Below are 27,275 nucleotides of genomic sequence, written 5' to 3'. Positions count from 1 at the left end.
CGCGGAGACCACGCCCCTCGTGCTCAGGCCACGCCCCTCCGGGGCTCGCCCGCTGCTTCCTGCGGGCACGGCCGGGACGGGGCGGCGGCGGAGTGCTGAGAGTGAGTGAGTGCGGGAGGGGGAGGGCTCTATGGGGCGGCAGCCGTGGGGCGGTGTGGGTCTGGGGCGCTTAAAGCCGTGGGTGGCCGAATCTGGGGCTCCTTATGGGGCTGTGTGACCGGTGGGGCAGGAGCTGAGGGTCCCCCTGGGGCTGCAGCCGGGGTTTTGTATGGGGCTGCGGCCTGTGGGTCGTGGGGTGCCCTGTGCCGTGGGCCGCTGTGGGGCTGGGGATTGAAGGCCCCTGTGGGGTTGGCGTCTGTGGGTCCTGGGGCTCCCAGCGCTGTGGGTGCCTACGGGTCTGGGGACCGAGGGTTACAATGGGGCTAGGGTCCCGTGGGGTAGGAACCAGGGGTCCCTACGGGGCCTGGGGACTGTGGGTCCCAATGGGGCTGAGGTCTGCGGGTCCCGGGCTTCCCAGTGCCGTGGGTCCCCCTGGGGCTGGGGAGGACTGCGTGTCCCTGCGGGGCGGGAGGCCCGCGGGTCCCGGGGGTCGCTATGGGGCGGGAAGCTGCGTGCGCCCAAAGAGGCGGGGCGGGATCCAGGAGGGGGCGCGTGTGTTTGGGACGGCCGTCGGGACCCCAACCCCACGGCGTCACCCCAGCGCTGCTCCGCGGCCGCCGGAATCCTGGCAAAAAAAAAAAGCAGGGAAATGGTGAAGCTCCTGCCCTTATATGGCTCCGGCCGCCCTCCGACGGGCTGCGGGCCTGGCTATTCGTTTCCCACGCGGGATTTCCCCGCTGCCTCAGTTTCCCCATCCGCGGGGCGCTGGGGGGGCCGGCCTCGGTCGGGGGTGGGGGCACCCGGCCGGTCGGGGGCCTGAGGTCGGCCTTAAATCCCTTTGGCAGCACCGGGAAGGGGGAAGGGGGGGTGGGGGGGGGGCACGGCATCACCCCCCCCCCCCCCCGCCCCGTGACGTCGGCCCCGCGCCGTAATCCCGGAGCTGAGCGGATTATGGTGGCCGCGGGGCGAGCGGAGCCGCGGCTCGGAGAGCCCCAAACCGCCCTCGAGGACGGCTGCCCCACGGCCGTGCCCTCCCCGGGGGGGGCGCCGATGTGAGGGCGGCGGTGGAAGGCGGCCACGCGGCACGGGAGGAGTCGGAGGGAACCGGCCGGACCGGTTCGAGTCCCGTTTTGCGCCCGTTCCGGTGCCCGGGGGGAGGACCTCGCCGCCGGCACGTGGACGTGGCTGAAGGTCACCGTCGTCGCCGCTGTCCCCTCCCCGTCGCCGTTTCAGCCCTCTTCCCGCCCGGTGTTTGGGTTTGGGGCGCTGCGGTGGCTTTGGTAGCATCCAACGGGGCGTGGTGACGTGGGCGCCCCGCGGGGAGCGCCGGCCATCAGGTCAACCCGGCTGGTACGCCCCGCAGAGCCCGGGGATGCCGGTGCCCGCCCTGGGCGCGGGTCCCGATCCCGGCATGGAGGAGGAGGCGGCGTCGGGTGACGGCACGGAGCCCTGGTTGGCCAACAGCAACAACAACGCGGCGCCGGTGGGGTGGCCGTGCCGGCGGGGCGAGGAGCCCTCCTACCTGCAGCGTGTTCTGCTGGAGATCGTGGAGTCGGAGCGCACCTACGCCCGCGACCTGCGTGGCATCGTGGAGGTGAGTGAGCCGCAGGGTGGGCGCCGCGCTGCCGAGCGTGGCCCCTCGGTGCCACTGGGCGTCCCCGCAGGGCTACCTGGGGAAGATCATCGATGCCCAAGAGCCGCCGCTGCGGCCGGAGCAGGTCAGCGCGCTCTTTGGGAACATCGAGGACATCTATGAGCTCAGCAGGTGAGCGGCCGTAAGGGGGCCGTAAAGGGGGGGGGGGGGGGGGGGGTGGGATGCTCCGGTCGCCCCCCGTGGTTATGTGCCGCCCTCTGCGCCCAGCAACCTGCTGCAGAGCCTGGAGAGCTGTGCCTGCGACCCGGTGGCCGTGGCTGTCTGCTTCGTGACGCGGGTAAGGGGGCACGGGGGGGGGACGCGTGGGGATGGGGGTGCGGCGCACAGCTCCTCTCACCACGTCCCCGCTGCCCGCAGAGCCAAGAGTTTGACATCTACACGCAGTACTGCAACAACTACCCCAAGTGAGTGGGCGCTCGAGGTCGATGGGGTTTGGGTGCTATGGGATCGGGCGCCGTGGGGCTGAGCCCCCTCTGCGCCCCGCAGCTCGGTGGCGACGTTAAGCGAGTGCATGAGGAGCAAGCAGCAGGCACGGTTTTTCCGTGAGTGCCAGGAGGAGATGCGGCACGTGCTCCCGCTGGGTGCCTACCTGCTGAAGCCGGTGCAGAGGATCCTCAAGTACCACCTGCTGCTCCAGGTGAGCACGCGTGGGGCGGGCGCCGGGCACAGCACGGGCACCTGGTGTGCCAGGAGCACGTGGCGTGGCATTTGGCAAGGCGTGGGGCGCGGCCGGGGCCAGCCTTGTGCCACAGTCCATGGCTGGCGTGGAATGGGAACCCGTCGTGGGCACCCTGTGTGTTGGGGCACAGGCGTGTGGCACAGTGTGGGACGTGGCACGCTCATCGTGGCGTGTCTCGACGGCACAGCTTTGGCACGCTTTGATGCCACGGGCGCTTGACGTGGCACAGCTCCGTGGCACACCTGCATGGCACGTGTCCGTGGCGCTGGGACTCGATGTGGCACAGGGACTCGATGTGGCACACATCCATGGCACAACGTGGGTGTCTTTTGTTGGTGTGGCACATCCCCGTGGCACAGTCTGGCCCAGTTTTGACGGCACCGGGCGCTTGCCATGGCACGTCTCCATGGTGCAGCCTGGGCGCACATCCGCAATGGCGCAGTGCATCTCCATGATGCAGAATGGGCACCTCTTGATGGCCCGAGCACTTGGTGTAGCTTATGTCCGTGACACAACAAGCGTGCATTCCACGGGCATGTGTACCCACCACGTCCCTGCAGGAGATCGCCAAGCACTTCGAGCACAAGTCGGGCGACGACTACGAGGTGGTGGTGGAGGCCATCGACACCATGACCTGCGTGGCCTGGTACATCAACGACATGAAGCGCAAGCACGAGCACGCCATCAGGCAGCAGGAGATCCAGTCCTTGCTGCTGCAGTGGAAGGGCCCCGACCTCACCACCTATGGAGAGCTGGTGCTGGAGGGCTCCTTCCGTGCGCAGCGTGCCCGCAGCGAGCGTGCCGTCTTCCTCTTCGACAAGCTGCTCCTCATCACCAAACGCCGTGGGGACCACTATGTCTACAAGAGCCACATCCCAGTGGGTGTCCGCAGCCAGCTTTGGGGGGGGCCTGGGGGTGGGCAAAGGGTTGCGAAGGTTGGGCACAGGTGCCGGGGTTGGGGACTGGGAACGAAAGGTGGGCGCTGGGGGCGTAGCGGTGGGTATGAGGGTCTCAGCTGTGGGCACTGAGATAGGCACTGGAGTCTTAAGGGGTGGGGCAGGGGTCCCAGAGGTGAGCAGTGGGGTCCAAGGGGGTGGGCACAGGTCCTGGCGGTAGGCGTGGGGGTCACGGGGTTGGGTGTAGGAGTCCAGGGGGTGGGAATGGGGTCCCATTGGGATTATGGGGGTCTAGGATGGGCATGGGGTTCCTGGGGGTGACCATGGGTCCCGGGGTTGGTTAGTGGGGTCCAGGGAGCGGGTGTGGAGCATCCAAAGGTGGGCAGGGGGGCCCCGGTAGTGAGCAATGGATTGGAAGGGATGAATGCTGGGGGCACGGGGGTGGGTGCAGGGGTCCCAGGGTTTGGAACCGTGGTCCAAGGGGTGGGTTATGGGGTCCTGGAGGTTGGTAATGGGGTCCCAGGTTTGGGCACTGAGAGCATGGGGGCGGGCATGGGGGTTCTTGGGTTGGCAACTGAGTTCCAAGGGGTGAGCAGTGGGGGGCATGCGAGTGGGTATGAGGGTCTCGGAGTGGGCAGTGGGTTCAAGCAGTGGGTGTGGAGGGGGCACGGGGGGTCCCATGGATGTGGGCAGTGAGGTCCTGGAGGTGGACCCTGAGGTCCTGGTGGCACATATGGGAAGCATGGAGGTGGGCAGTAGGTTCAAGGAGTGGGAGCTGAGGTCCTGTGCGTGGGTATGGGGGTTCCAGGGGTGGGTATGGGGGTTCCAGGGGTGGGCATGGGGGTGGGCACAATGCTGATGGCACTTATCCCCGCAGTGTGCCTCGCTGATGCTGATTGAGAGCACACGGGACTCGCTGTGCTTCAGCGTGGCACACTACAAGCACATCAAGCAGCAGTACGCTCTGCAGGTAGGGGACACGGGGTGTATGGGGTGGGGGGCCTGGGGGCCCCCGCCCACCTCATGCTGCCGTTGCCCCCACCCCAGGCTAAGAGCGCGGAGGAGAAGCGGGTATGGACGCACCACATCAAGAGGCTCATCCTGGAGAACCACCACGCCATCGTCCCGCAGAAGGTGAGGGCGCACACCCCCGTGTCCCCCCATTTCTGCCCTGGTGTTGGGGACATCCTGCGGTGCCACCCTCTGCCGCTGACTGACCCACGGCTTCTCCCCCCCGCCAGGCCAAGGAGGCCATCCTGGAGATGGACCTGTTCTGTGAGTGTCCCCGTGTCCCCCGTTGTCCCCTTGTCTCACTATCCCCCATCGTCCTCCTCGCCCCCCGTTGTCCCCACTGCTTCCTTGTCCACCACTGCCCCCCCGTGCTCCCCACTCACCCCACATCCACACTGTCACCATCGTCTACCATTATCCCCACGTTCCCCGCTGAATCCAAGTCCCTTATCATCCCCACTGCCCTCTTGACCCCATCATCCCCATGTCTGCCACCGTCCCCACGTCCCCCGTTGTCCTCTTATCCCCCATTGACCCCACGCTCCTTTGCCCCTCATTGTCCCCATGAGCCCAACGCCCCCGATCATCCCTCACGTCCCCCGTTGTCCCCTCGCCCCCCGCACTGTCCTCACACCCCCTCATCACTGCGCTACCCATGCAGACCCCCCACGCCTGCCCCGCTGCAGCCCTGAGCGCCTGCCCCGGAGCCACTCCTGCCAACCCTTAGAGCCACCACGCCACGGCCGGCGGCAGTCTGGTGAGTGTCCCCACGTCCCCGTATCCCCCGTGGTGACAGCGCCGTGCTGATCTGTGTGTCCCCCCCTCCCCGAATACCCTCGGACCCAACAGAGCCCTTCCAGTGCCGTGACCGTGCCGAGACGCTGCCGGACCGGCTGCAGGGACATGTGGGGCGCAGGCAGTCGGGTGCGGATGGGGATTGGGGACGGGTGGGGGGCGTGGGGACCACTGCAGCTCTGTGACACTGCTGTGTGTCCCCACAGAGCCCGCCAAGCAGATCCTGCAGCAGCTGGGAGGGATGAAGGTAAGGCTGGGCGGTGGGGGGCTGCCCCCTGGTGTCTCTGTCCCCCAAGTGGGTGCTAAGCCCTTGCCCCCCTCTCCCCTCGCCCAGCACGCAGGCAGTGAGGGGACCCTCCTGGATGCTGGGGAACCCCTCCAGCCCCCTAGGAGCTGGGCGGAGGGTGTCGTGGAGGAGGAAGAGGAGGAAGAAGAGGAGGCTTTGCACAAGGACAGCCACGAGGATGGGGACAGGGACAAGAATGGGGACGTGGCAGAGAAGCCCCAGGAGAAGCAGGTATCCTCCCCACCCTTGGGATGGCCCGCATCACTTAAGGGGCACGCCCCGAGCGCTGTGGTCCTCACCCCCACCCCTCCCTCAACCTTTCCTCTTGCAGGAGACCCACGAGTGGCACCAAGAGGCCGCCGCCACCCCGGTGTCCCCCGCGTCCCCTCCATGCCACGTGGAGCATGAGGGGCTGGGGACCCCCGCTCCCCCCTCTCCATCGGGGTCCCTCCCACCAGCGGGGCTGCCTGACGAAGAGGAGCAGCACCCGGAGACGGGCACCGGGGAGGACCCGCGGGCTCTGAGCAGCGAGGAGGAGGAGGAGGAAGAGGAGGAAGGCCACGGGGGTGGCAGCATCCTGCCCCCCTCCGTGCTGGACCAGGCCAGCGTCATCGCCGAGCGCTTTGGCAGCAGCATGTCGCGCCGCGGCAGCGTGGTGCTGGACGGGCGCGGCGGCAGCGCCCTCAGCCTCGATGGGGTGACCCCTCCGCAAGAAAACATGGGGTCCTGCAGCCCCCTGCCCTCCCCGGGCTCCCCCCAGGGCTGCCGGCGCCGCTCGCTGCTCTCCACCCAGGACCGGCTGCTGCTGCGTAAGATCCGCAGTTACTACGAGCACGCGGAGCACCAGGACGCCGCTTTCAGCATCCGACGCCGCGAGAGCCTCTCCTACATCCCCAAAGGACTGGTGAGGAACTCGGTGTCCAGGATCAACAGCTGGCCTCCTCCGGAGCCGGGCAGCCCCAAAACACCCCCGGAGCCGGTGAGCCCCAAAGCCCTCTTGGAGCCAGAGAGCCCCAAAAGCTCCCCGGAACCGGGGAGCCCCAAAACGTCGCTGGAAGCGGCGAGCCCCCAAGTGTCGCCGGCGCCGGATGGAGGAGCGTCACCACCCGTGTGCCGAGAGAACGGGCTGCCCGAGCCTCCCGCAGAGCCCCTGCTCATCCTGGAGGAGGAAGAGGTGCCCCCCCCGGGGGTGCTGGCTGCAGGGGCCCCCCCCCGGCGTCTCACCAGCAGGGTGTACCAGTTGGCGCGCCAATACAGCCTGCGCATCAAGAGCCGACGCCGCGCCGTTGCTGCGCCGGGGGACGCCGCCTCTCACACCCCGGCACCAGGTGGGATGCGATGGGGGACCGCAGGCATCGTCCCGCTGCCGCCACCCCGCTCTCACCCCGCTCCTTCCACCCCAGGTGTACCAAAGCTGCCGGTGTCACCCAGGGACGGCGTCACCGTCCCAGCGCCACGCAGCCCGCCCAGCCCCAATGGCGCTGCTGCCGAAGCCTTCTCCTGGCCGGATGTCCGGGAGCTGCGTGCCCGTTTTGGAGCCCCACGGCCCCCACCGGTGACGCGCAGCCGCTCTGCGCCTGAGGGGCCGGAACGTGGGGGGAGACCAGCAGCCAAGGAGCAGCAGGGGGGGGGCCGCAGCCGCAGCGCCGAGGCGGGCACCGGGACCCCAAATGTGCTGCGTGGCGATGACCACCAGCACGCTGCTGCGGGGCTGTGGGTGACGGCGCAGGCGCCCCTGGGCCCCGGGGGGCAGAGGGTGCTGGTGTTGGAGCGGTTGCCCCCCGCCGTCGCCGCTGAGCCCCCAACCTACGTGCAGATCCGCTCGCCCACCACCCGGGAGAAGATCTGCCTGAAGGCGGTGGTGGAGCGCTGCAAGGCTTACCAGGCCTCCGAGGAGTACAGGCAGCGCTGCGCCCATGGGCAGGCTGAGGCCCCCGAGCCCCCCCGGCACGGCCTCGTCAGGGACCTGAGGCAGAAGTTTCAGACCCTCGACGCTGCCAGCTAGGGGGAGGGGGGGGGGCGGCTGGGAGATGGGGCACCCCATGGACCACCGGGAGATGGGGCAGCCTATGGACCAGTGGGAGATGGAGCACCCCACAGACCAGCAGAAGACGGACATCCCGTGCGCCACCAGAAGACTGGAGGCCCCTTGTACCACCAGGAGATGGGACATCTCATGGACAACCCCCCCCTTCAGCTCACTCAGGCCAAAGGGTACCCAGCTGAGATGGGAGAATCACACCCAGTGGACCCCATGAAGGGGCACACAGTGGAACCCGGCTCGCTCAGGAGATGGAGCACCCTATGGACCACGGGGAATTGGGATGTCCCTCGACCACCAGGAGCTGGGACACCCCACTGACCACCAGCAGCAGTAGCATTCCACGAACCTTTTGGTTCCCCAAGATAAGGGCGACCTCATGGACCATCAGGAAAGGAATCACCCCCTAGACCACCAAGACACGAAGGAGCCCGCGGTCCCCCACCCTGCTGCCCAGAAGGGCCCCCACATTGCACAGCCCCGGGCCCGCCTCGCTTCGACATCTTTATTACAAAAAAAACCCAAACCAAACCCAAAGCTCTCCCTGCCAGCACGCTCCACCCCCCCCCCCCCCTCAGAGACGAGTGGTGCCCCCCACCCACAGCAAGGGGCCAAGTGTTTGGGGAGGTCGTGCTCTTCGTGCTCTTTGGTTGGTGCCCATGGGCTGAGGGCACGCTGGTGGGGGGGGGGCTGGAGGTGGGGGGGGGCTTATGGCTTAGAAAAAGGGGTGGGGGGGGGGGGGCAGGATGTGCCCACGTAGGGTGGATGCGCGTGCATGCATGCGGGGCCACGCGAGTGCAAACACACGCACGCAGGTGTGTTCCCCGGAGGGGGGCTGGGGGGGGCGTGAGCACACGCGTGTGCGTCTCTGTGCGTGCACCTCCCACTGAGGCGCGTGCATGCCCTGAAGCATGGAGATGTGTGTGTGTGTGTATATATAAATATAAATATCTATAAATATATATATATATATATACACGTGCGCACTCGCCTACGTGCCCCCTCATCCCCCCCCCCCCCCCGCCCCCCTCCACGTTATTTCTTCTTGGGGAAGAAGCTGAAGCGCTTCTCCTTGTCCCTCCGGGGCTCGGGGGGGGCGTGGGGCGGGGGCAGGCTGCGCGCCTTGGCCGGCAGGTTCTGACAGGAGGTGATGGCCACGTGCAGCCCCTGCAGCCACGTCTGCATCTCCTCCTGGAGGGGCACGGGGCTGTTGGCACCCCGTGGCCCTGGTGGTCGCCCCACGGCTTGACCCGGGAGCTCCAAGACGCCCGGTGTCCCCCCCCTCTGCTCACCCCAATGTCCCCCCGGGCATCACTGGCCAACCCTTATTCCTTTGGGCACCTCCATCCACCCCGACGTCCCGTGGCCTACCTGCGTCACCCACTGCCACAGCATATTCCTCTACATCACCCTCACGTCCCACGGCTGCCCTATGTTTCTCTGAGCACCACCGGCCACCACTGTGTACCTCTACACACCTCTGATCATCCCGGCGCCCTCCGGCTACCACTAGCCAACCCAGTATCCCCCTGGATGCTACTTTTGTCCCATTGAGCACCGTTGGCTACACCGATGTCCCATGGCTGCCCTAATGTCCCCTTGGGCATCAGGTCACCTCCACGTACCCCTTTGGCCACCCTAACGTCCCCTGCGGTGCTGCTGGTCATGCCAAGGTCCCTCTGGCCACCCTCCAGCCCCCTACGTTCCACTGTGGAGACCCTTTACTTGCTTGGGCACCTCCGGCCACCTCAATGTCCCCTGGCCACCACCGGCCATTCTTTGTCCCCTTGGCCACCCCAACGACCCCTTGTGCACCACCAGCCGCTCTTTGTCCCCTTGGCCACCCCAACATCCTGTTGGCCACCCCATGTCCCCAGGGCACCACCTCACCTCATCCTTGCCGTGGAAGAGCCACTCGCTGCCATTGCTGAGCCTGGGGGCAGAGCACAGCCGGCGGTGAGACATCTGCCACCCTGCGGCACGCCGTGCCACGCCATGCCACGACACAACCATGCCGTACAGTGCCACGACCACGCCGTGTATTGCCATAACCACGCCGTGCCATGCCATAACCGTGCCGTATCATGCCATAACCACGCCGTGCCATGCCATAATCACCTCACCGTGCCCTACCTGAGCGCAAAGACGTGCTTCTTCTTCTTGTAGCCAGCAGCCACCTGGCAGCGTGCGTTGCGCAGCCCCAGGGGCTCCTCGCCCTGGCAGGGCACCCCCAGTGCCCGGCTCTTGGCGTCCTTGAAGAAGGCAAGCTCCTCGCCGCGCAGCACGCAGTACCGCGTGCTCCACGACCTGTTGGGCAGCCCCGTCACAACCGGGCCACCTCCACTGCCATGGGTGGCCACTGTGCCGTGCCTACCTGTTGGACGCACGCTTGGTGGCCGCCTCCAGGTCGTGCTTGCGGCCCAGGTAGCCCTCCAGCTGAACGTGGGCAGGCTGGGCGGGCAACGTGGCCACCTCCTCCCGCGGTGCTACGGGCTCCTCCTCGGGCACTGTCAGCTGTTGCGAAGCAACAGCCACGTCACTGCCCATCCCCGCTGCTGTCACCTCCCAGGAAAACACCTCCCACGGGGACCTCCCCATTGTGCCATCCCCAGTGGGGACGCATTGAACGCAGGTACCAATGTTGGGGATGGCCACCCCACGCTTGCTGACGCGTGGGAGCTGGCAGCCACTGGGAGCCACCACGGCACGGGACCCCTGAATACGGTGCCAGTGCTTGGGGACAGTGGCACGAGGTGGATGGAATGCTTGGGGTGAGGCTTTGGGAAGAGGCATGGTTGGATCCGGAGCACGGCAATGCCACGGTCATCGTATCCTTCACACGGTGATGGTCTCAGCCCCTTGCTGGAGATGGCAGCAGTGAGCCACGTGGAGTGCCTGTGGCGTGTCCCACCAAAGGGGACAGGAGACAGGAGGCTGTCCCCAGGTGACTGTGTCCCCAAGGAGGCAGGCAGAGAAAGATGGTGTCCCCAAGCTTGCAGGAAGCAGTCTCGTCCCAAACCAGGCAGACCCTGTTCCCAAGGAGTCAGAAGTTGTCCCCAAGCAGAAGAACTAATCTTGTCCCCCAGTAGGAACTTGGGGATCCCTGTCCCCGGGAAGGTGATCTCGTCCCCAAGGAGCCAGAAGATGTCCCCGCAGAGCCAGAAGACGTCCCCAAGAGGGCAGGAGAGGCAGAAGGGGTTGTTGTCCCCAAGCGGGCAGAACAACCAGAAAGCAAGTCTTGTCCCCAAGCAGACAGCAAGGAGCAGAGAGAGTGGCAGCGAGCATGAGGTGGCAGCACAGGGGGTGACGACGCCAGAGGGTGGCAGTGCCCTGTGGGGTGACCATGCCTTTTGGGGTGATGATGTCCCATAGGGTGATGTCCCCATGGGGCGATGATGCCCCTTGGGGTGACGATGTTCCATAAGGTGATGTCTTCCAGGGTGACGTCCCCATGGGGTTACAATGTCCCATAGGATGACATTCCCATGGAGTGACGATGCGGCACAGGGTGATGACATCTTGCAGGGTGACATCCCCAGAGGTTGGTGACGCCTCCAGGGGCTGACGATGCCCCATTGGGTGACATCCTCACAGGGTGACGATGCCTTGCAGGGTAGTCGATGCCTTGCAGATCAGCGACGTCCCTTGGGGTGACGATGCCCACGGGGTGATATCCCCTTGGGGTGACCATGCTCCGAGGACACAAAGGAGGGAGCCGATGCAGGCACATCCAACCAGCAGCACCATCACCACGTGCCATTGTCCCCAAGCTATCCCTTCCAAGCCAGGACAGAGCCAGCTTGCACAGCTGGGTGCCATGTGGTGGTGGCCGTGCGGTGTCCCTGTGACTTGTGGGCTCCTCCCGGGACAAATGCCAGCATGGATCTGCCTGCTCCAGAGCGTTTGGCTCTGTCTCTGCCTTGTGCACCCATGGGTGCCAGCCTCTGCCAACCACCCTGAGCCCCACCCTGGGCTCCCAGCCATGGGGACGCACTGTGGCAAAGGTGCTGCCCTTGTGCCTGCCTGATGATTTGGGGTCATTCAACATTTATTCAACTCAACGCAAGCAACAGCCAAAAGGGCTGGAGGTGTGGGTTGTGTCTTTTCCTTCTGCGGGATGGGAAGGAGAGAGTAAAGGGACGGGGACCAGGGGATATCTGCAGGGATGTGTCCGGGGCAGCAGTTGGTGCAGTGGGGCCAAGGGGTCCCTGGTGCTGGGGAATGAGAAAGCTAAAAGGCAGAACTGACCGGCTGGGGTCCATCGACAGCGGGCGGAGAGGCTTCCTGAGGGATCACCCCCTTCCTCTTCTCCTCCTCCTCCTCAGACCTGCAGCACGGAGATGGTGCTCAGCATCCCACAGGATGGAGGTGGGAATAGAGGGAACCCCATAGAATCAGTGCAGCAGCGGATCTGGGAGTCAGGGGCGTGAATATGGGGCTTTTGTGTGTTCTTCCAAGAACGAAAAGCCCCAGAAAGGAGCAAAGCTGTGGGTCAGCTGCTTTGCTTGCATCGATTTTGCTCAGGACGGGCATATTGCTAAAAATTCCCTGCTTCAAGGGAAGGTGCTGCCATGTGGGGCCACGGGAACGGCACCCCTTACCCTGCCTCCAGCTCTGCATCCAGATCCAGCTGACGTTCGGGAGCAGCGTCGTGCACCACGTCCTCCTCCCGCAGCGTCCGCCCGCCCATGAGCTCCAGCTGCCAGGCAAGGGGGCACAGAAATGAGTGGGAACCCAGCTGTGCCCTCCTGCCACCCGAAGGGCCACCACCTCACCGTCGTCAGCTTCCTCAGGGCAGCGATGCGCTCCTCCCACGTGGCCGTGGACTTCTCAAAGGCTTCGTGCCGTTTCAGCAACTTCTCCACCGCGTCCACCGTCTGCCCGTAGTCGCTGCTGGCCAGGTAGGGCTCCTGTGCCATCAGCCACGACTCGGCCACTGAGGCGTCCCGGGAGAACTGGCACACCTCCAACACTGCGGGAAAGGGGCGGCGTTCAGCACCCCCAGCTTGGGGGGGAGGGGGATGACCCCAAAAATCCCACGGCCCACCCAGACGCCATCACCGCACTCACGCAGCCGCAGCCGGTCCCAGCGCTTCTGCCACATCTCCATCATGGCCTTCCTCTTGTCCAGCAGCTCCATCAGCTTTGCCTTGATCTGCAAGGGGTGGCTGTCTGGAGGAGGTCCTTTCCCACCGTCTCCCTGCCCCGAGGGGCTGCCACTCACCTCAGGAGACTCCCGGTGTTTGCGCTGCAGCAGCTTCTTGCCCAGTTCAATGCAGGCATCAAAGCTCTTGTCGCGGGCATCTATCTCGGCGTGGATGCCTTGGTGGTACTTCATCAGCAGCTCCACCGAGGAAACGTCCCTGGGGGAAGAGGTTGGGAATGGAGTTGTTGAGGATATGGAAGTGCCGGGGATACCGAGGTGTCAGGACATGCAGGTGTCGGGGGGATGAGGTATTGAGGATGGAGACAGTGGGGGTGACAGTGCTGGGGAATTTTGTGGGTCAAAGATTTGAAGGGATGGAGAAGAGGAGGGGAGACGTTGGGGATGGAGGTACAGGAGGTTGGAGTTGGTTGGATGGAGATAGTGGAGGACGAAGACGCTGGGGGACGGAGATGCCAGGAGATGGAGATGACAAGGGATGGAGGTGAGGGATAGAGATATTGGGGGTTGGAGAGGTTGGGGGCTGGAGAGGTTGGGGGTTGGAGACGTCAGAGGTCAGATACGTAGCAGGAAGAGATTTGGGGGATGGAGATGAAGAGTGGAGATGTTGGAAACGGTGGCGTTGAGAGTTGGAGGTGTTGGGGCGATGGAGATGTTGAGGTTGTGCCATACTGGTGAGCAGGGAAGTGGGACCCCCACCCATCTGCTCCTACCTGGGCTTCTCCTGTGTCTGGATCTGCCGCACAGTGCTCTCCATCCAGGAGAGCAGGTCACGGGCCATGCTGAAGAAGCGGAACTTGTCGGCTGTGTCCACCAGCTGCGCCCGGCGCCCACTGCATGCCTCCAGCAGTGCCTGCAGCGCCCGTGCCACCTCCTGCTCCTGCTGCTGGATGCTGACTGCCTTCTCCCCAGCATAGGCGGTTTGCAGGCGAGCTGCCACCTCTCGAAACCGCTGCACCTGCCCCTCCAGCAGCTGCAGGTCACGCTCGAAGGCGCTGTGCATACGGTGGAAAGCCTCCACCGAACCCGAGTCGTCGCCCAGGTCCTGGGGCAGCTCCTGGTGGCGGGCAGCAATGAGGGCCAGCAGCTCAGAGCCGTCATAGAAGTACTTGCGCAGATCATAGGAGGCGGCCAGCAACTGCATGCGTGTGTCAATCAGCTCCAGGAGGTCAGCCCAGCTCTCGTTCAGTCCGTCCTTCCACTCAGCCATGGTGGCAGCCTCGGCGTGCCCCGCGTCGATGAGGTCCTCGATGGTCAGGTTGACGTGGTCCACACGTTCCTGCCCTACGCTGCCTGTTTCCCGTGCAAACTCCCGAAACTTATCCCTCAGTATCTGCAGTGGGGAAGAAAAGATGGGTTCACCACCCAAAAGTGACCTGCTGTCATCATCTCCATCACCACCATCACCATCACTACCGTCTCCAATATCATCATCACCGTCATCTCCATCACCACTAACTTCTCCATCACCATCTCCACCTCCACCGCCATCACCATCTCTACCTCCAAATCCAACTCCGTGTTCAACTCCATCTCCACCACTGTCTCCATCTCCACTACCACCACCACCTTCATCACCACCTCCTCCACCATCTCCATCACCACCACCACCATCACCACCTCCACCTCCATCACCACCATCACCGTTTTCATCTTCATCACCACCTCCACCGCCGTGCGCGTGCCAGTGGGCTCACCGTGACATGGTCCAGGTCCTGCCCCAGCTCCTGGGAGGAGGCTGCCACGTCACGCTCAGCAATCCACTGCTCCAGGTCCTCCACCTCACGCTTCAGCTGGAAGAGGTGGCACATGTTCTCCAAGCGCCGCCGGCGCTCCTCGGCCGCCTCCTTCAGCCCCGCGTAATACTTGTCCACCTGGCCCTGCAGCCGGATGATCTGCTCCCTGCGTGGCCCCAGGCACACAGACATCTCAGATTGCACCCAAACCTGCCGGTCTCGCCACGTCTCAGGGCTTTTTTTGAGGAGGACCCCCCACAGATGGGCTCCCCACGTCCCTCCACCGCCACCACTCAGGGCAGTGGCTGTCCCTGAAGTGCCATCTCACCCGGGCACCGCAGCCAAGGGGCTGCCCCCAGGATGGGGACGCACGTGGTTACACCTACCCCTCAGGGTGGCCAGCAGAGAGCAGCTGCTGAGCCCTCCCCGCCAGCTCCTTGATGGTCTGCCCATAGTCCTCGATGGAGCGCTGCTGCCTCACGTGTCTCTTCAGCATCACCAAACCACTTTCCTCGTCCTGCAGCAGGAAGGGCACCGTGAAAAGTCAATATATGGCATGGCCAAGAGATGGCGACTGGGGTTCAACCCTAGTGCCCGCCCTGTGGGGTTGTCCCACCTCCCTCCAGTGCAGCAGGAAGCAATGGTGGGCTCAGCATGGCATGGTGTGGTATGCAATGGATGGCACAGAATGGTGTATATAGGCACAGAATGTGAAGTAATGGCATGTAATGACACATCATGGCATCTGATAGGGTAGTGTGTGCTGGGATGGCATGGCATAACATGGCATGTGTTAGCGTGTAACAGCACATAACTGCATGGGGTTGGACAGTATAATTACGTGGTATAGAGTGCCATGGCATGGCATGAGATGGCATATAATGGCATCGGATGCCACGACATAGCAAAGCATGGCACAGCATGGGATGACTTTCGATGGCACAAGATGACTTGTAATAACAAGCTGATGGTGTGCCGTGGGACGATGTGTAATGGCATGGCATAGTGTGCCAGTAATGGCAGTGCCTGGGACAGCACAGATGGCATGCACAGCATGATATTCCATAAGACCGCAAATAATGGCACAGCGTGGCATGGCATGACACTAGAGTCATCTCATGGTATAGGATAGTGTGTAACAGCATAGCATGGTGTGGGATGGTATGGCAAGGCATGGACGGTATGGCATGGCATGGGATGGCATGTATTGACATGGGATGGACAGATGGCACGCAATGACACATGCCATGAGATGACGTGTCCTGGCACAGAATGGGGCAACGTGGCATGGGATGGGGTATAACAACACAGGATGGCACGCAGGACACAGCATGGCACAGTCCCCAGAAGAAACCGGCAAACAAAGCAGAGCCACCCTCACCTTCGGCTTCTCCTCATCTCCCATGAAGAGCTCCTGCTCGCTGACCCACGCTTTGGCCTCATCAGCATCCAGGTAGTACTGCTGGGCCTCGCTGGCCTCCCGCAGCCTCTGCTGCCGTGCGACCACTTCTTCCCTCAGCGCCTCCCACTGTGCCCGCAGCTCCCGTGCCCTCTCTGCCAGCTCCGGGCAGGGTCCCCCAGCAGCCGCCTCCCCACGTTCCAGCACCTCGGCCAGGCGGGGGGCATGGCCCTGCAGCTCCTTCTGTAGGGTCTGCGGTGGGATTTGGGGCTTAGGAGCTGTCCATGGTCCCCCAGGGTAGGGCAGTGGGTGCCATGGCGGCACACTCACCTCATTCCTCTTGGCCAAACGCTGCACGGTCTGGAGGTTGGTGCCGTTCTCAGTTGACTTGGCCCATGGCATCCTCTCCTGCACCCATAACTGAGGACAAGAGCGCCTGCTCAGCACGCTGCGTCCCTAGCCCTGCAGCCCCAGCCCTGCAGCCCCCGCTGCCACCACGGTGCTCACCATCTCGTCCTCCAGGTCCCTCCCCAGCTGGTACATCGCCTTGGAGGTTTCCAGCTCCTTCCTCTTCTTCCTCAGTGGCTCCAGCAGGTCAAGGAATCGCTGCTGGAGCTTCTCCTCCTGCGCATCGGGCTCTGGTGCGATCCCAGCAAGTGGTGCTTTCAGCTCCATCAGTTCCTTCTGTCGTGCCGCCACCTGCTCCTCCAGCCGCTGGGAGGGGAACACCATCAGTCCCATGTCTGACGTCATTCCTCACGCCAGAACATCCCATCCCCATGCCACGCACCGTCAGTTTCTTGAGCAGTAGGTTGGCGCTGGTGAGGTCCTTGGCACGCTCAGTGGTGTGCAGCTCGCCCTCCACCTGCCCCAGCCAGCGCTCCAGGTCACTGTAGCTCTGGGCATACAGCTCAGTGCGGTTGGCCTCAAAGAGCTGCTGGCCCTTCTCCTTGGCAGCGTCGTGCAGTCCATTCCACAGCGCCTGCAGCTCGTCCAGCCGCTGGCCCACCACTGCACCGTACTGTGGTTTGCAGCTCGCCAGCTCCATGCCCTCCTGTTGGCACAGTGGTGAGCTCAGTGTGCGCCACATCCCCGAGCCATGCACGTGGCCATCTCGCCTCAATGGGACTCACCGCTTTGATCTTCTCCAGCCATGCCTCGTTGGCTGCCAGCTCTGCCATAAAGGCTTGGTGCTTCTGCCACTTGCCATGCAAACCACGTGCACCTCCATAGGACGCGTCCTGCACTGTCAGCATCTTCTCATCCACCCAAGCAGCGAGCTGCAGGCAGAGTGAGTGCGTCATGGCTTGGCCACGGGCACCCCGCCGTGCCACCAGCCGTGCTGCTCACCCACCTCCCGGCAGCTCTGCAGGAAGCTCTGCAGCCTGTGGTTGTCCTGCAGCAAGCCCGCCGCCTCCTGTGCCTTGGCCACATTCACCTGGTGCCTGGCACGGGAACACGGGCACAGACATCACCCCACTGCCACACCATGGCACTGCCCATCAGCCCCTTGCCCACTCACCGCTCCTGCAGGGCCTGGTTCTTCTCACTGATCTTCTCAGAGAAGATGTTGCCCTCTGCCACAAGCTTGGAGCCAGCGGCCACCACGCTAGGGACCTTCTCAGCGCTGCTCTCCATGGAGGCACGGAAATCCTCAAAGCGGCGCAGGGCAGCTGTAGAACCCTCCAGTGTAGGGGGTAGCTCCAGGTGGGCCAGCGTGTACTCCTAGAGGGCATAGGGGGCTCAGCATCCTATCAGCGTGCCATCAGCCCTCCCCATGTCATGCCCATTGGGGCTCTCCACTGCATGGACCCAACCCCAAGAGCATGGACCCAATCTCGAGAGCATGGCACAATCACACCCTGAATGCTCTCCACCGCATGAACCCAACCCCAAATGCATGGCACAACCATGCTCTGGGTGCTCTCTGCTGCATGGATCCAATCCCAAGAGCGTGAACCCAACCACAAGAGTATGACACAACTGTGCCCTTGGTGCACTCCTCCACCACGTGGACCCAACCCCAAAAGCACAGACCCAACCCGAAGAGCATGGCACAACCGTGCCCTGAGTGCTCTCCATCACATGGACCCAACCTTAAGCGCATGGCACAACCAAGCTCTGGGTGATCTCTGCTGCGTGGATCCAACCTCAAGAACACGAACCTAACTGCAAGAGCATGGCACAGCTGTGCCCTTGGTGCTCTCTACCACGCAATCCCCACGACCCTCACCCACCTGGTTGGCGAGGAGAATCTCAGCCTGTTTGGCGTCACGCAGGAACTCCTGGAATCCCAAGCACTGGGCAAGGAAGCGCTGCCGGGCATCCCACATCTTGTGCAGGGCTCCCCAGCCCGCCTCCACACCCCGCAGCCTCTCCCGCAGCTGCTCATACTCGGGGTCCTCCTGGTTGCTTGTCACCCGCTCGCCTGCCTCCAGCAGCGCCGTGAAGGCAGCTGTGTGCCCCTCGGCATCCTCGAGGGCAGCCGCATGCTTCCGCAGCAGCTCTTCTGCCTCACCCACCGAAGTCGGCACCTCTTCGGTGCCTGCCACGGCTTTCTGCGCCCCAAAGAGCCACGCTTGGAAGTCATCCAGGTCCTGCAGGAAGCTCTGCAGCTGCCCCACTTCTCCCAGCGCAGCCGCTCGGTCCCGCAGGGCGCCCTGCAGCCCGTCCATGGCATCCTGTGCCCCCGCCAGACGCCGTGCTGTGTCCTCGGCCAACTCAGGGCGCTCCTGGGCCAGGAGGGCGGCTTGCGGGCGCAGGGCACCCAGGCGGCTCTTGGTTGCTGCCAGCTCACGTTCAATGCCATACAGCTTGCGCTGGGTGGCCAGGACTCCAGCCAGATCACGGCCGAGCTCCTTTGTGGACTCCACCACCCGTGTCTTGCTCAGCAGCCAGGCGCGCGTCTCCTCGCACTCCAGTTGGAAGCTGAGCAGGTTGAGCGCCGAGCCCACTGCTGAACGCCACTGGGACACCAGCTCCCGAAAACGGTCCCACCTGCATGACCAAGGGGGTCAAGGTGGGGAGCTCGGTGGGGTGAGGTGCCCTTGCTGCTCCGGGACTTACCGCTCATTGAGCTGCTGCTGGCACTGCCGGACCTGTGGGCTGCGCGGGTGGCCGCTCTCCAGCAGACCGTCAGCTGAGCGGTTGACAGCGTCGATTTGAGAAGCCACGCCAACCATCTCCTGCTCCAGCCCATCCAGCCTGCGGGAAGTCAGGCTGAGAACGGGCTGCATCTCATGACACCACGCTAAGAACTAGCCAGAGCTCGCTGCATGGGGCTGAGAACTGGCTGGAGACTGTGACACTTGTGCTGAGGACTGCTCAGAGCTCGTGACACTGGGCTATGAATTGACCAGATCTCACGGCACTAGGCTGAGAACTGGTCAGACCTCGTGACATCAAGCTGAGAACTGGCTAGCACTCATGACACCAGGCTGAGAACTGGCCACATCTCACGACATCGGGCTAAGAAATTATTCAGAGCTCATGGCACTGGGATGAGAACTGGCTGCACGTCATGACGTCGTGCCGAGAACTGGCCACATCTCTTGACACTGGGCTGAGTACCCGAGAGAACTCATGGCACCAGGCTGAGAACTGGCCAGAGCTCATGACAGCAGGTGGCAGCACATCCCTACCTGTGCTTCACCACGTCCAGGTCCTCCAGCTTGTTGGGCACCTCCAGCTTCTCCAGCCACCGCTCCTTGGCGCCCATCCAGAGCTGGCAGGCTTCGCTCTCTCCAAAAACAGTGTAGAGGTTGAGGGCATCCCGCAGCCTTCGGCCACGCGTCTCGGCCAGCGTGCTCACCTTGTGGTGCAGCTCCCGCAGCGCTGCCAGCCGGTTGTGCGCCTCGGGTCCGGCCCGCAGCTCTGGTGGGAAGCCCTCTGCTTGGTGACCCAAGCGCTCCAGGAGCTGCTGGGCAGCCGCCAGCTCCTCCAGCAGCTCCTGGTGCTCCCGCAGCAGTGCCTGCGTGTGGACCTCGTCGTGACCCAGCTCCTCGCTGGCCGCCCGCTGCTGAGCCTCCGTAAGAACCTCTGACAGCTCTTCAGCCTCTGCCTGGAACTGGAAGAAGCCCTCGGCATCCCGCAGCCCGCGGCGGCGGAAGGCCACCAGCTCCTGCAGCTGGTCCCACAGCACCCGCACGGCAGCCGCCCGGTCCCGCAGCCGCCCGGGCTCACGCCCTGCTGCTGCCAGCTGCTCAGCCATCACCAGCGCCTTGTCCAGCCGGGCTCCCCGTGCCTCCAGCTCAGCCTCCAGCGCGGTGTGACGGCGTCGCAGCAGCAGCACGCCCGCCAGGTCTTTGCCGTAGTCCAGCGCTGAGTAGATCTGCTCCTGCTCCTTGATCCAGCTCTCTGCCTCGTCCAGCTCCTGCAGACACTGCCAGACAGCCCGGGACTGCTCCAGCAGGGCTTTACGCCTCGCCGCCAGTGCCTGCAGCTCCCGCCGGCACATCTCCAGGTGGTTCACGCGGTCTCGGATCACTCTGGGGTCGCAGGGGCGGTAGCCTGGCCAGGGAGCAGCAGGGGCATGCATTAGTGGGGCTCCTAGGGTGCGCTGCAGCTTCCTGGTTCGCTCAACTCTGAAGACACTTGTGCATGCACCGCTGGAGCAGCTCTACCTTTGGAGGACCCGACCGTTGGAGCGCTCAGAAACTGAAGAACCTCGGAGCACCCAAACACTGGAGTACCCACCCTTGGAGAACTCAACCCTTCGACTGCCCAACCCTTGGAGTGCCCAATCGGTAGAGACACTTGGAGCACCCATCCCTGGAGCAATCCTACCTCTGGGGGACCCAAACCCTTGAGCACCCTCCCTTGGAGCTCCCAACCCTTTGAGTGCCAAACCGTTGGAGCATCCAACCATTGGAGATCCTTGCAGCACCCAGTCAGTGGAGCACCCACCCTTGGAAAATCCAACACCGGTGCAGCCAACCCTTGGAGTTCCCCATTGCTGGAGACACTTGGAGCAATCACCCCTGGAGCAACCTTGCCTTTGGAACACCCAACCATGGAGCATTCACCCTTGGAAAATCCAACACTTAGTACCCAACCACTATCCAGTACCCAACCACTGGAGGCCCTCAGAGCATCCAACCACTGGAGCACCCAACCTCCGGAGAGCCCAACCCTTAAGAACCCTTGGGAAACCCACCCCTGAAGCACCCAACCCACAGAGTGCCCAACCCTTGGAACCCCCAAACCTTTGGAGCATCCAACCCCTGCAGCACCCCCAACCCCCTGAAGCACACCTACCCTCAGCGTCGGCAAATCGGAGGGCAGCAGTGCTGACGGCCCGCACCTTCTCTGCCTGCAGGGCCATGTCACTTTCCAGTAGCCGGTGGGTCTCCAGAAGCTCCTCCACCTCAAGGAGGTGCTTCCCAGATTTGGATGAGGCCAGCTGCACCTGCAAGAGACCTGGAGGTCACCTGCAGGCTACGAGCAGGTGGTGAGCACTCCAGCACCCAAACACCCCATAACCACCACTGACTCCCCTGTGTGGTGGGACCAAGGCACCATACCCACGCTGACCCCGAATCTCTTGCGTCCACCTGCAGCTCACCTTGACCTCATCCATCCAGTTGATGCTGTGCAGCATCTCCTGGAAGAGGTGCTGCAGGGTGAGGTTCATCTCAAGGCGCTGGCGCCGGTTGCGCAGCAGCTCCTGGAGGTACTCCCAGTGCTGCAGGATGTTGTCCTTGCGCCCCCTGATGCGTTTGATGTCGTGGTAGCCCTCCCTCTCCAGCTCCTTCGCCACTGCATCAATGGCCTGCACCCGTTCCATGTAGGCAGCTGTGTCCGTCTCAATGGCCTCGTGTTTCTTCTTGGCCGCCTCCACCGCCGTCAGGTCGTGGCCAAAGTTATCCTGCTGGGAGCAAAGCCAGCAGTGAGGCAGTGTCGGGGTGCCCCAGTCCCCGCAGTGGTGCTTGCTGGCCCCACCTGTGCCACCAGGCGTTGGTTCTCACTCAGCCAGGCCTCCCGCATGGCTGCTTTGCGGTCAAAGCGCCGTGCCAGCTGCTCCAGCTTCTCCTGCCGGATGAGCTCATTGCGCAGTGCCAGCTCCCGCTCATGCTCTGCTTTCTCCAGCTTCTCCCATGCCTGGGGAAAGGCGGAGTTGGGTGGTGGGACACACGTTCTGCATCCCACTGGCCATGCCTTGCTCTGCTGGTGAGCCCCCATGTGCCACAAGGGTGGAGGAACGTCGACGCGGAAACCCAATCTGCCCCTAGATGGACCCACACTGCACCAAGATGAACTTAATCCAACACAAGACGGACTGAATCCACCTTAGGATGAAGCCCAAATGCCCCAAGACCTCAACTGCCCCAAGACCTTAATTGCCCCAAGGTAGACCCAACCCATAATCAACTCAACCCGCTCCAGGAGGAAACCCAAACGACCCAAGTTCTTACTTGCTCCAAGATGAACATAACCTGCCCAGGATGGGCCCAGACTGTCCCAAGATGAAGCCCAAATTCCCCAGTACCTGGACAACTCCAATATGGATCCAACCTGCCCCAAGATGGACCCGAAATGCCCCAAGACCTGAACTGCTCCAAGATGGACCCAACTCGATCCAGGTGCACAAACACCCAGGATGGATACGACCTGCACCAAGGTGGATCTCACTTGGCCCAAGAACCTAAATGCCACCGGATGGACTGAGAATGCCTCAGAATGGACCCAATATGACCCAAGACCAAGACCTGAACTGCTCCAACACAGGCCCAATCCGCCCCAAGACCCGAAATGCCCTCAGATAGACCCAAAGTACCCCAAGTTCACAAATGCCAAGATGAACCCAACCTATCCCAAGGTGGACACAACCTGACTCAAGGGCCTAAATCTGCCCCCAGTGGACCCAAAATACCCCCCAGTGGGTACGTGTGTCTCCATACCCGGTTGATGTCACAGACCAGACGCCCCTCTTGTGGTGTGTAGACACGCTGGTTGTTGGCTCGCATCCGAGACTGGATGGTGAAGAGCAGCACCTCCAGGTTGCCCTTCTCCTGAAACCTGACCCGGCAAGAGCTCAGCCTGTGGCATCCATGGGTGCTCAACATGGGCGGGGGGTCTGGGGAGAAATGCTTACTTGGGGGGCTTCTCCACCGTGCGGTAGGTGCTGAAGGTCTGCAGCTGGTGCTGCACACCGGCCAGCGAGTTGGCAAAGCTGCGGCTGTTGAGGGAGATGATGGTCTGCTCGATCCAGGTGAGCAGGTTGGAGGCCAGGCCCCCGTAGCCCTCGATCATCCGCTTGGTCTCTTTGGCGTGCTCAATGACCTACGGCACAGCCAGCGGTGAGCGTGGGGCATCCCGGCACTCACCACCAGTGCCATGCCACGCCATCCCAACTCATCATCATTCTGACCTTGCCCAGCCGCCTGCCCTTCACCTCCAGTTTCTTCATCTCGGAGAAGTAGTGGTAGAAGGCCACCACGTAGGTGATGATGGACTTCTCATCGGGGTTCTCCGTGAACACATCTGTGCAGTGGCAGAGAGGTGTCAGCCCCGACCGGCACAATGGGGGTGCCACCGTCCCATGGTGTTGATGGGTCCCCACATTCACATCCCATCCAGAGCCACCTCTGGGGTCGTTCCACCTCTTATCCCTCCACGGGTATGTCCCGAGGGGGGAAAAATGAGGCAGGGGGACTGACCTTCAGGGTCGAGGAGCGGGGTGATGCCCAGGTGCCGCTCGGCCATGCTGAAGGCATGCTCCAGGTTGTGCCGGGCGTTGGACTTGGTCAGAGTTTTGAAGTCAAACAGCTCAGGCCTGGGGACAGAGAGCACAGAGACACGTTGACACAGCTGACACCGCTGGCACTGTACCTATGCCAGCGGCTGTAGGATGTACCTGTGCTTGTGGATGAGGGCGTTGAAGGCCAGTCCATCCTTCCAGCTGGAGGTGAAGTTGGTGACATTCACGTGAGGGTAGCTATGGCGAGGACAACAGGGTGTCACCATCACCTTCTGTGCACCCCTGGGCCCCAAGGCCACTCACTCCACCACCACCTACCCTTTCGTCTTCATTTGGCACCAGAGCAGCAGCGCTTCCCTGGGCGAGCGTGTCTCTGTATCCTCCTCCATATCCTCGATGACGCCTTGCACCTGCGGGACAGATTGACAACCCAGGATGGTGGAGAACGGCTCCTGCCGGGGCACTGAGTCTGTGGGTGCCACCTGCCCTTGGTACCTGGAAGCGGAGGATGATGGTCCAGATGAGGCCGAGGATGAGGCGGTGGTTGCCATCCACGATGTCGTGGGAGCCCATGTTCTCCAGGTGCACTTGCTTCTCCTTCAGGAACTGCAGTGCCTTGTCCACGTTCTCCAGGCAGTGGATGCGCATCCGGCCCTTGGTGGGCTTGGGCTGGGGCACGATAGCACTCAGTGCCCTGCCCTCACTGCCTGGCATCCCCTGCCCTGCCCAGGGACACCCTGCCGCCGTGCCCAAAAGTCATGGCACAGCACAAGGGGGGGCTTGGCATGGCATGGTGTGGCACGGGATGTCACGGCATGACAGCACAGCAGGGAATGAAACACTGTGGTATGGAGTGACACGGCATGAGACGGCACGGCGTGGGTTGGCCTGGCACAGGATGGGATGGTACAGCATAGGATGGGATAGCAAGGGATGGCGTGGCATGGGATTATACAGCAAGAAACAGCATGGGATAGCATGGAAGAATATGGCATGGGACGGGATGGCATGGCATAGGATGAGATGGCATGGAAGGGCGTGGAATGGCACAGGGTATGGGATAGCATGGAAAGGTATATAGCATAGGATAACACGGCGTGGCATGGATTGGCATGGCCTGGGATGGCACATCATAGAGTGAGATGGCACCAGATGACACAGGATGGGATGGCATGGGATGGGACAGCATGAGACAGCATAGCGCAGCATGGCAAGGGATGGCATGGGATGGCACGGGATGTTATAGAGTGGAATGGCATGAGATAGCACAGGAGGAAACAGATCAGCGTGGTATGGAACGGCATGGGATGGGATGGGATGGGATGGCACAGCATAACATAGAACAGCATGAGACTGCACACGCAGCATGGGACGCCGCGGCATGTGATGGCATGGGACGGAACAGCACGGGTTGAGACGGCATGGCGCAGGTATGCAACGGCACAGCACGGCACATCACAGCACAACACGGCACGAGATGGCACAGGACGGACCCCAGGTTTCTCTGTCCGGAGGGCACTCATACCAGCATCTCTTTGGACAGCACCTCCAGCAGCTTGATGAGCATCCGCCCGTCCCGGAGGTCCAGGTAGAGGTCGGAGATGCGGCAGGTGACGCACGCCAAGTGCAGATTCACCCACTTGGTGAAGGTCTTCTTCTGCACCGCCTCCCGCTCATCTGCAACAGGGGCAACCACAGTGACACCGCCTCCAACCCGTAGCGTCGGGGACCCCGGTGTCCCACAGCCAGCCCCACACCTGCCAGAGCTTTGATGCGGGAGCGCTCAAAGAGCCGCGCTGAGCTGTTGTCGTTGTCCAACTCATCGTCGGAGGCATCCCAGTGGCTGTAGGACTGCTGCAGCTCCAGATGGTCGTAGTCATTCTCAGAGGTCATGGTCCCGGTGTCCCGCGGCTGTGTGGCCGGCGGCTACGGGGAAGGGACCCTCGCTGGGCGATGTGGGCATGGGCACGACCACCCCGCTGTGCTGTAGGATTTGCGGCTAAGACCTGCCGCGTAATCGGCTCAGCGGGATTTAGCGTCGCTCCCAGGTGTTTGGGCACTCCCCACGGCTGTCACCCCATATGGGTCCCACAGCATCCCTTCGGGTGGCACCCAAAGGGACTGGCACTGACCCACGCCTGCGCTGGAGGGGGCTTTGGGCAGACAGCAGGCGACAGCTGCTGGCTCGGGGGGGACGGGGAGGGGACGTCCGCCCTCGGGGACATTTGAGCCGCAGATAGGACTGGCTGGTATCTAAAAATGCTGCCAGCAGCTGCCGGCCACCCTGGGGCCCCTGAAGGGTGTGGGGGAAGCCGGGCTGGGGGCTGCCACCTCCAGCACCCAAAATCCTCACACCTTCTTTATGCCATGGGCTTTGCGCAGTTGGGACCCAGCACCCGTGGGGGCGCGTGGGATACTGAGGTGTCCCCCATGAGGCGACCCCATGGGCTGTGAGGGTGCTGGGGGGAAAACACCCGCGCACAGAGGGGGGGTTATCGGGGCCAGCCGGGCTGGGTTGGGCTCTGTGCTGTGCCCTAATCTTAGCGGTGCACATGTGAGTGGGGCTGGGGAGGGGTGTACGTGCAGAGCGGGCGGGATCCCAGCGCCGTGCCAGACAGCACCCCAAAAACACTCCAACCGTGGGGAATCCCAAATGCGGGAACCCTCCCGCACGTGCTGCTGAGCCGTGCCGTGTCTCTGCGCCTGCAATGCCAGCGGGCAGCCAGCATCCTCCTGCTCCTCCCCAGTGCTGGCAGGGCCCCCGGCGTGCCGCCGGCGCACGTTGGCAGCGTAGGGAGCGCCGACCCTTCAAATCTGCCTCTGCCACCACCGGGAAAACACAGAGCCCGGTGGGGTCGCGGTGCGGGGCATCCCACGTGCCCCCTGCCGCCTTCCCCGTCTGCCGCTCGGTGCCGTGAATCAGCACTTCCCGGCCCGGGGCTGGCATTGAGCTGCCACCACAGTGCCCGTAGCGCGCCCGGTGATCCCGCTGCTCGGTGCTCTGCGCCCCCGCCCCACTCCGTGGAAACCCTGGATACGGGTATGGGAGGAGAGCAGCGTGCGGGATCCCCGCGCACCCCAAAAGGGTGAGCCCACGGGGTGCCAGCGCTCAGCGTCACCCCAGCTCTCCATGCCCAAAGTGGGATCAGAGCACTGCTGCGGGCGCAGGGATGGCACCGCGTCCGTCGGTGGCGCGGCACGGCACGGCACGGCACGGCACGGCACGGCACGGCACGGCACGGCACGGCTCCCCGGGGCCCCACACTGTCTGTCCCCGTCCCGCTGTCCCTGCAGTCGCCCGCCGGTGGCACACACACGTGCTGCCACGCTGCGTGCATTGCCGGCTATAAATAGGCCCGGGCTCAGCCCCGCTCTCTCTCAAGAGCGGGGGGCACCCGCAACCCGAGGGAGCCGTATGGGACCCCAAAACTCCGCAGCAACACCCCACGGCGAGAGGGGCCGCTCGCCGTGGCGCTGAACCCGGCGCAGCAGTGGTGAGCATGGAGAAAAACACCCCACTACTCGGAGCGAAACCGAACCCAAAGGACTGGGACACCCCGCTCGGGGCACCCCAAACGGCAGCACCCCGCACTGGAACGCCCTACAGCGGGGCACCCCACAGTGGGGCACCCCACATCGGGACGCCCCATCGCTGCATCCTCCCCCAAGGGCACCGGGCGGAACCCCACTCCCCGTCGGGTTGTCCCCAGGGCGCTCGGGGGACGTCCATCCCCACCTCCCCCTCGGTCGTCCCCCCGCCCCCCGGTGCCGCACTCACCTGCGCGGGGCGGCGGCGGTTGCGGGAGGGCGAAGGGC

At 63.6% G+C, this 27,275-nt stretch overlaps 2 protein-coding genes across 9 annotated transcripts; one reads left to right on the top strand and one right to left on the bottom strand.

The window, feature by feature from the left end:
* Positions 1 to 63: 63 nt before the first annotated feature.
* On the top strand, positions 64 to 7,992 carry PLEKHG3 (pleckstrin homology and RhoGEF domain containing G3). Of its 4 annotated transcripts, none has more exons than XM_015286296.4 (16): positions 64 to 101; positions 1,463 to 1,693; positions 1,764 to 1,864; positions 1,961 to 2,030; positions 2,111 to 2,157; positions 2,240 to 2,390; positions 2,993 to 3,310; positions 4,206 to 4,298; positions 4,376 to 4,462; positions 4,570 to 4,603; positions 5,001 to 5,096; positions 5,189 to 5,263; positions 5,341 to 5,381; positions 5,469 to 5,651; positions 5,752 to 6,748; positions 6,824 to 7,992. In XM_015286296.4, the coding sequence occupies exons 2-16, from the start codon at positions 1,472 to 1,474 to the stop codon at positions 7,423 to 7,425; spliced, it is 3,117 nt and encodes a 1,038-aa protein (XP_015141782.2). In that variant the 5' UTR covers positions 64 to 101; positions 1,463 to 1,471; the 3' UTR covers positions 7,426 to 7,992. The 4 variants fall into 4 exon arrangements, with proteins under 4 accessions (XP_015141782.2, XP_040557398.1, XP_015141784.2 ...); XM_040701464.2 differs by having other exon boundaries at positions 64 to 105; XM_015286298.4 differs by having other exon boundaries at positions 6,835 to 7,151.
* SPTB (spectrin beta, erythrocytic) lies at positions 7,953 to 27,275 on the bottom strand. Of its 5 annotated transcripts, none has more exons than XM_015286286.4 (35): positions 27,238 to 27,275; positions 25,217 to 25,385; positions 24,985 to 25,136; positions 23,955 to 24,128; positions 23,778 to 23,869; positions 23,616 to 23,696; positions 23,419 to 23,534; positions 23,130 to 23,242; positions 22,854 to 23,041; positions 22,660 to 22,777; positions 21,701 to 21,859; positions 21,324 to 21,629; positions 21,017 to 21,167; positions 19,402 to 20,269; positions 18,827 to 18,964; positions 17,998 to 18,757; positions 17,283 to 17,485; positions 17,115 to 17,205; positions 16,894 to 17,040; positions 16,551 to 16,814; positions 16,268 to 16,474; positions 16,091 to 16,180; positions 15,743 to 16,012; positions 14,748 to 14,878; positions 14,323 to 14,527; positions 13,339 to 13,958; positions 12,686 to 12,824; positions 12,532 to 12,616; positions 12,237 to 12,433; positions 12,063 to 12,160; positions 11,710 to 11,788; positions 9,836 to 9,975; positions 9,595 to 9,768; positions 9,352 to 9,394; positions 7,953 to 8,652 (listed from the first exon to the last, which is right to left on the bottom strand). In XM_015286286.4, the coding sequence occupies exons 2-35, from the start codon at positions 25,350 to 25,352 to the stop codon at positions 8,497 to 8,499; spliced, it is 6,891 nt and encodes a 2,296-aa protein (XP_015141772.3). In that variant the 5' UTR covers positions 25,353 to 25,385; positions 27,238 to 27,275; the 3' UTR covers positions 7,953 to 8,496. The 5 variants fall into 5 exon arrangements, with proteins under 5 accessions (XP_015141772.3, XP_015141773.3, XP_046798104.1 ...); XM_015286287.4 differs by having other exon boundaries at positions 21,324 to 21,626; XM_046942148.1 differs by lacking the exon at positions 7,953 to 8,652 and having other exon boundaries at positions 8,731 to 9,394; positions 25,217 to 25,465.

The sequence above is a fragment of the Gallus gallus genome, chromosome 5, assembly GCF_016699485.2.
Source record: "Gallus gallus isolate bGalGal1 chromosome 5, bGalGal1.mat.broiler.GRCg7b, whole genome shotgun sequence".
In the NCBI taxonomy this organism is placed as follows: Eukaryota; Metazoa; Chordata; class Aves; order Galliformes; family Phasianidae; genus Gallus; species Gallus gallus.
The sequence above is the reverse complement of the archived record's forward strand: the minus strand, read 5'-3'. Positions and strand labels throughout refer to the sequence as shown.

Bases quoted from the DNA above. Each gene is read 5' to 3' on its own strand.
- PLEKHG3 (XM_015286296.4), top strand. From the start codon at position 1,472: ATGCCGGTGCCCGCCCTGGGCGCGGGTCCCGATCCCGGCATGGAGGAG. The intron at 3,311-4,205 runs GTGGGTGTCCGC...TTATCCCCGCAG, and splicing joins TCTACAAGAGCCACATCCCA to TGTGCCTCGCTGATGCTGAT. The intron at 6,749-6,823 runs GTGGGATGCGAT...CTTCCACCCCAG, and splicing joins CTCTCACACCCCGGCACCAG to GTGTACCAAAGCTGCCGGTG.
- SPTB (XM_046942148.1), bottom strand. From the start codon at position 25,352: ATGACCTCTGAGAATGACTACGACCATCTGGAGCTGCAGCAGTCCTAC. The intron at 23,243-23,418 runs GTCAGTCCCCCT...GCCACTGCACAG, and splicing joins CCCGCTCCTCGACCCTGAAG to ATGTGTTCACGGAGAACCCC. The intron at 14,879-15,742 runs GTGAGGGTGGCT...TTCCTGCTGCAG, and splicing joins GAGATGAGGAGAAGCCGAAG to GACGAGGAAAGTGGTTTGGT.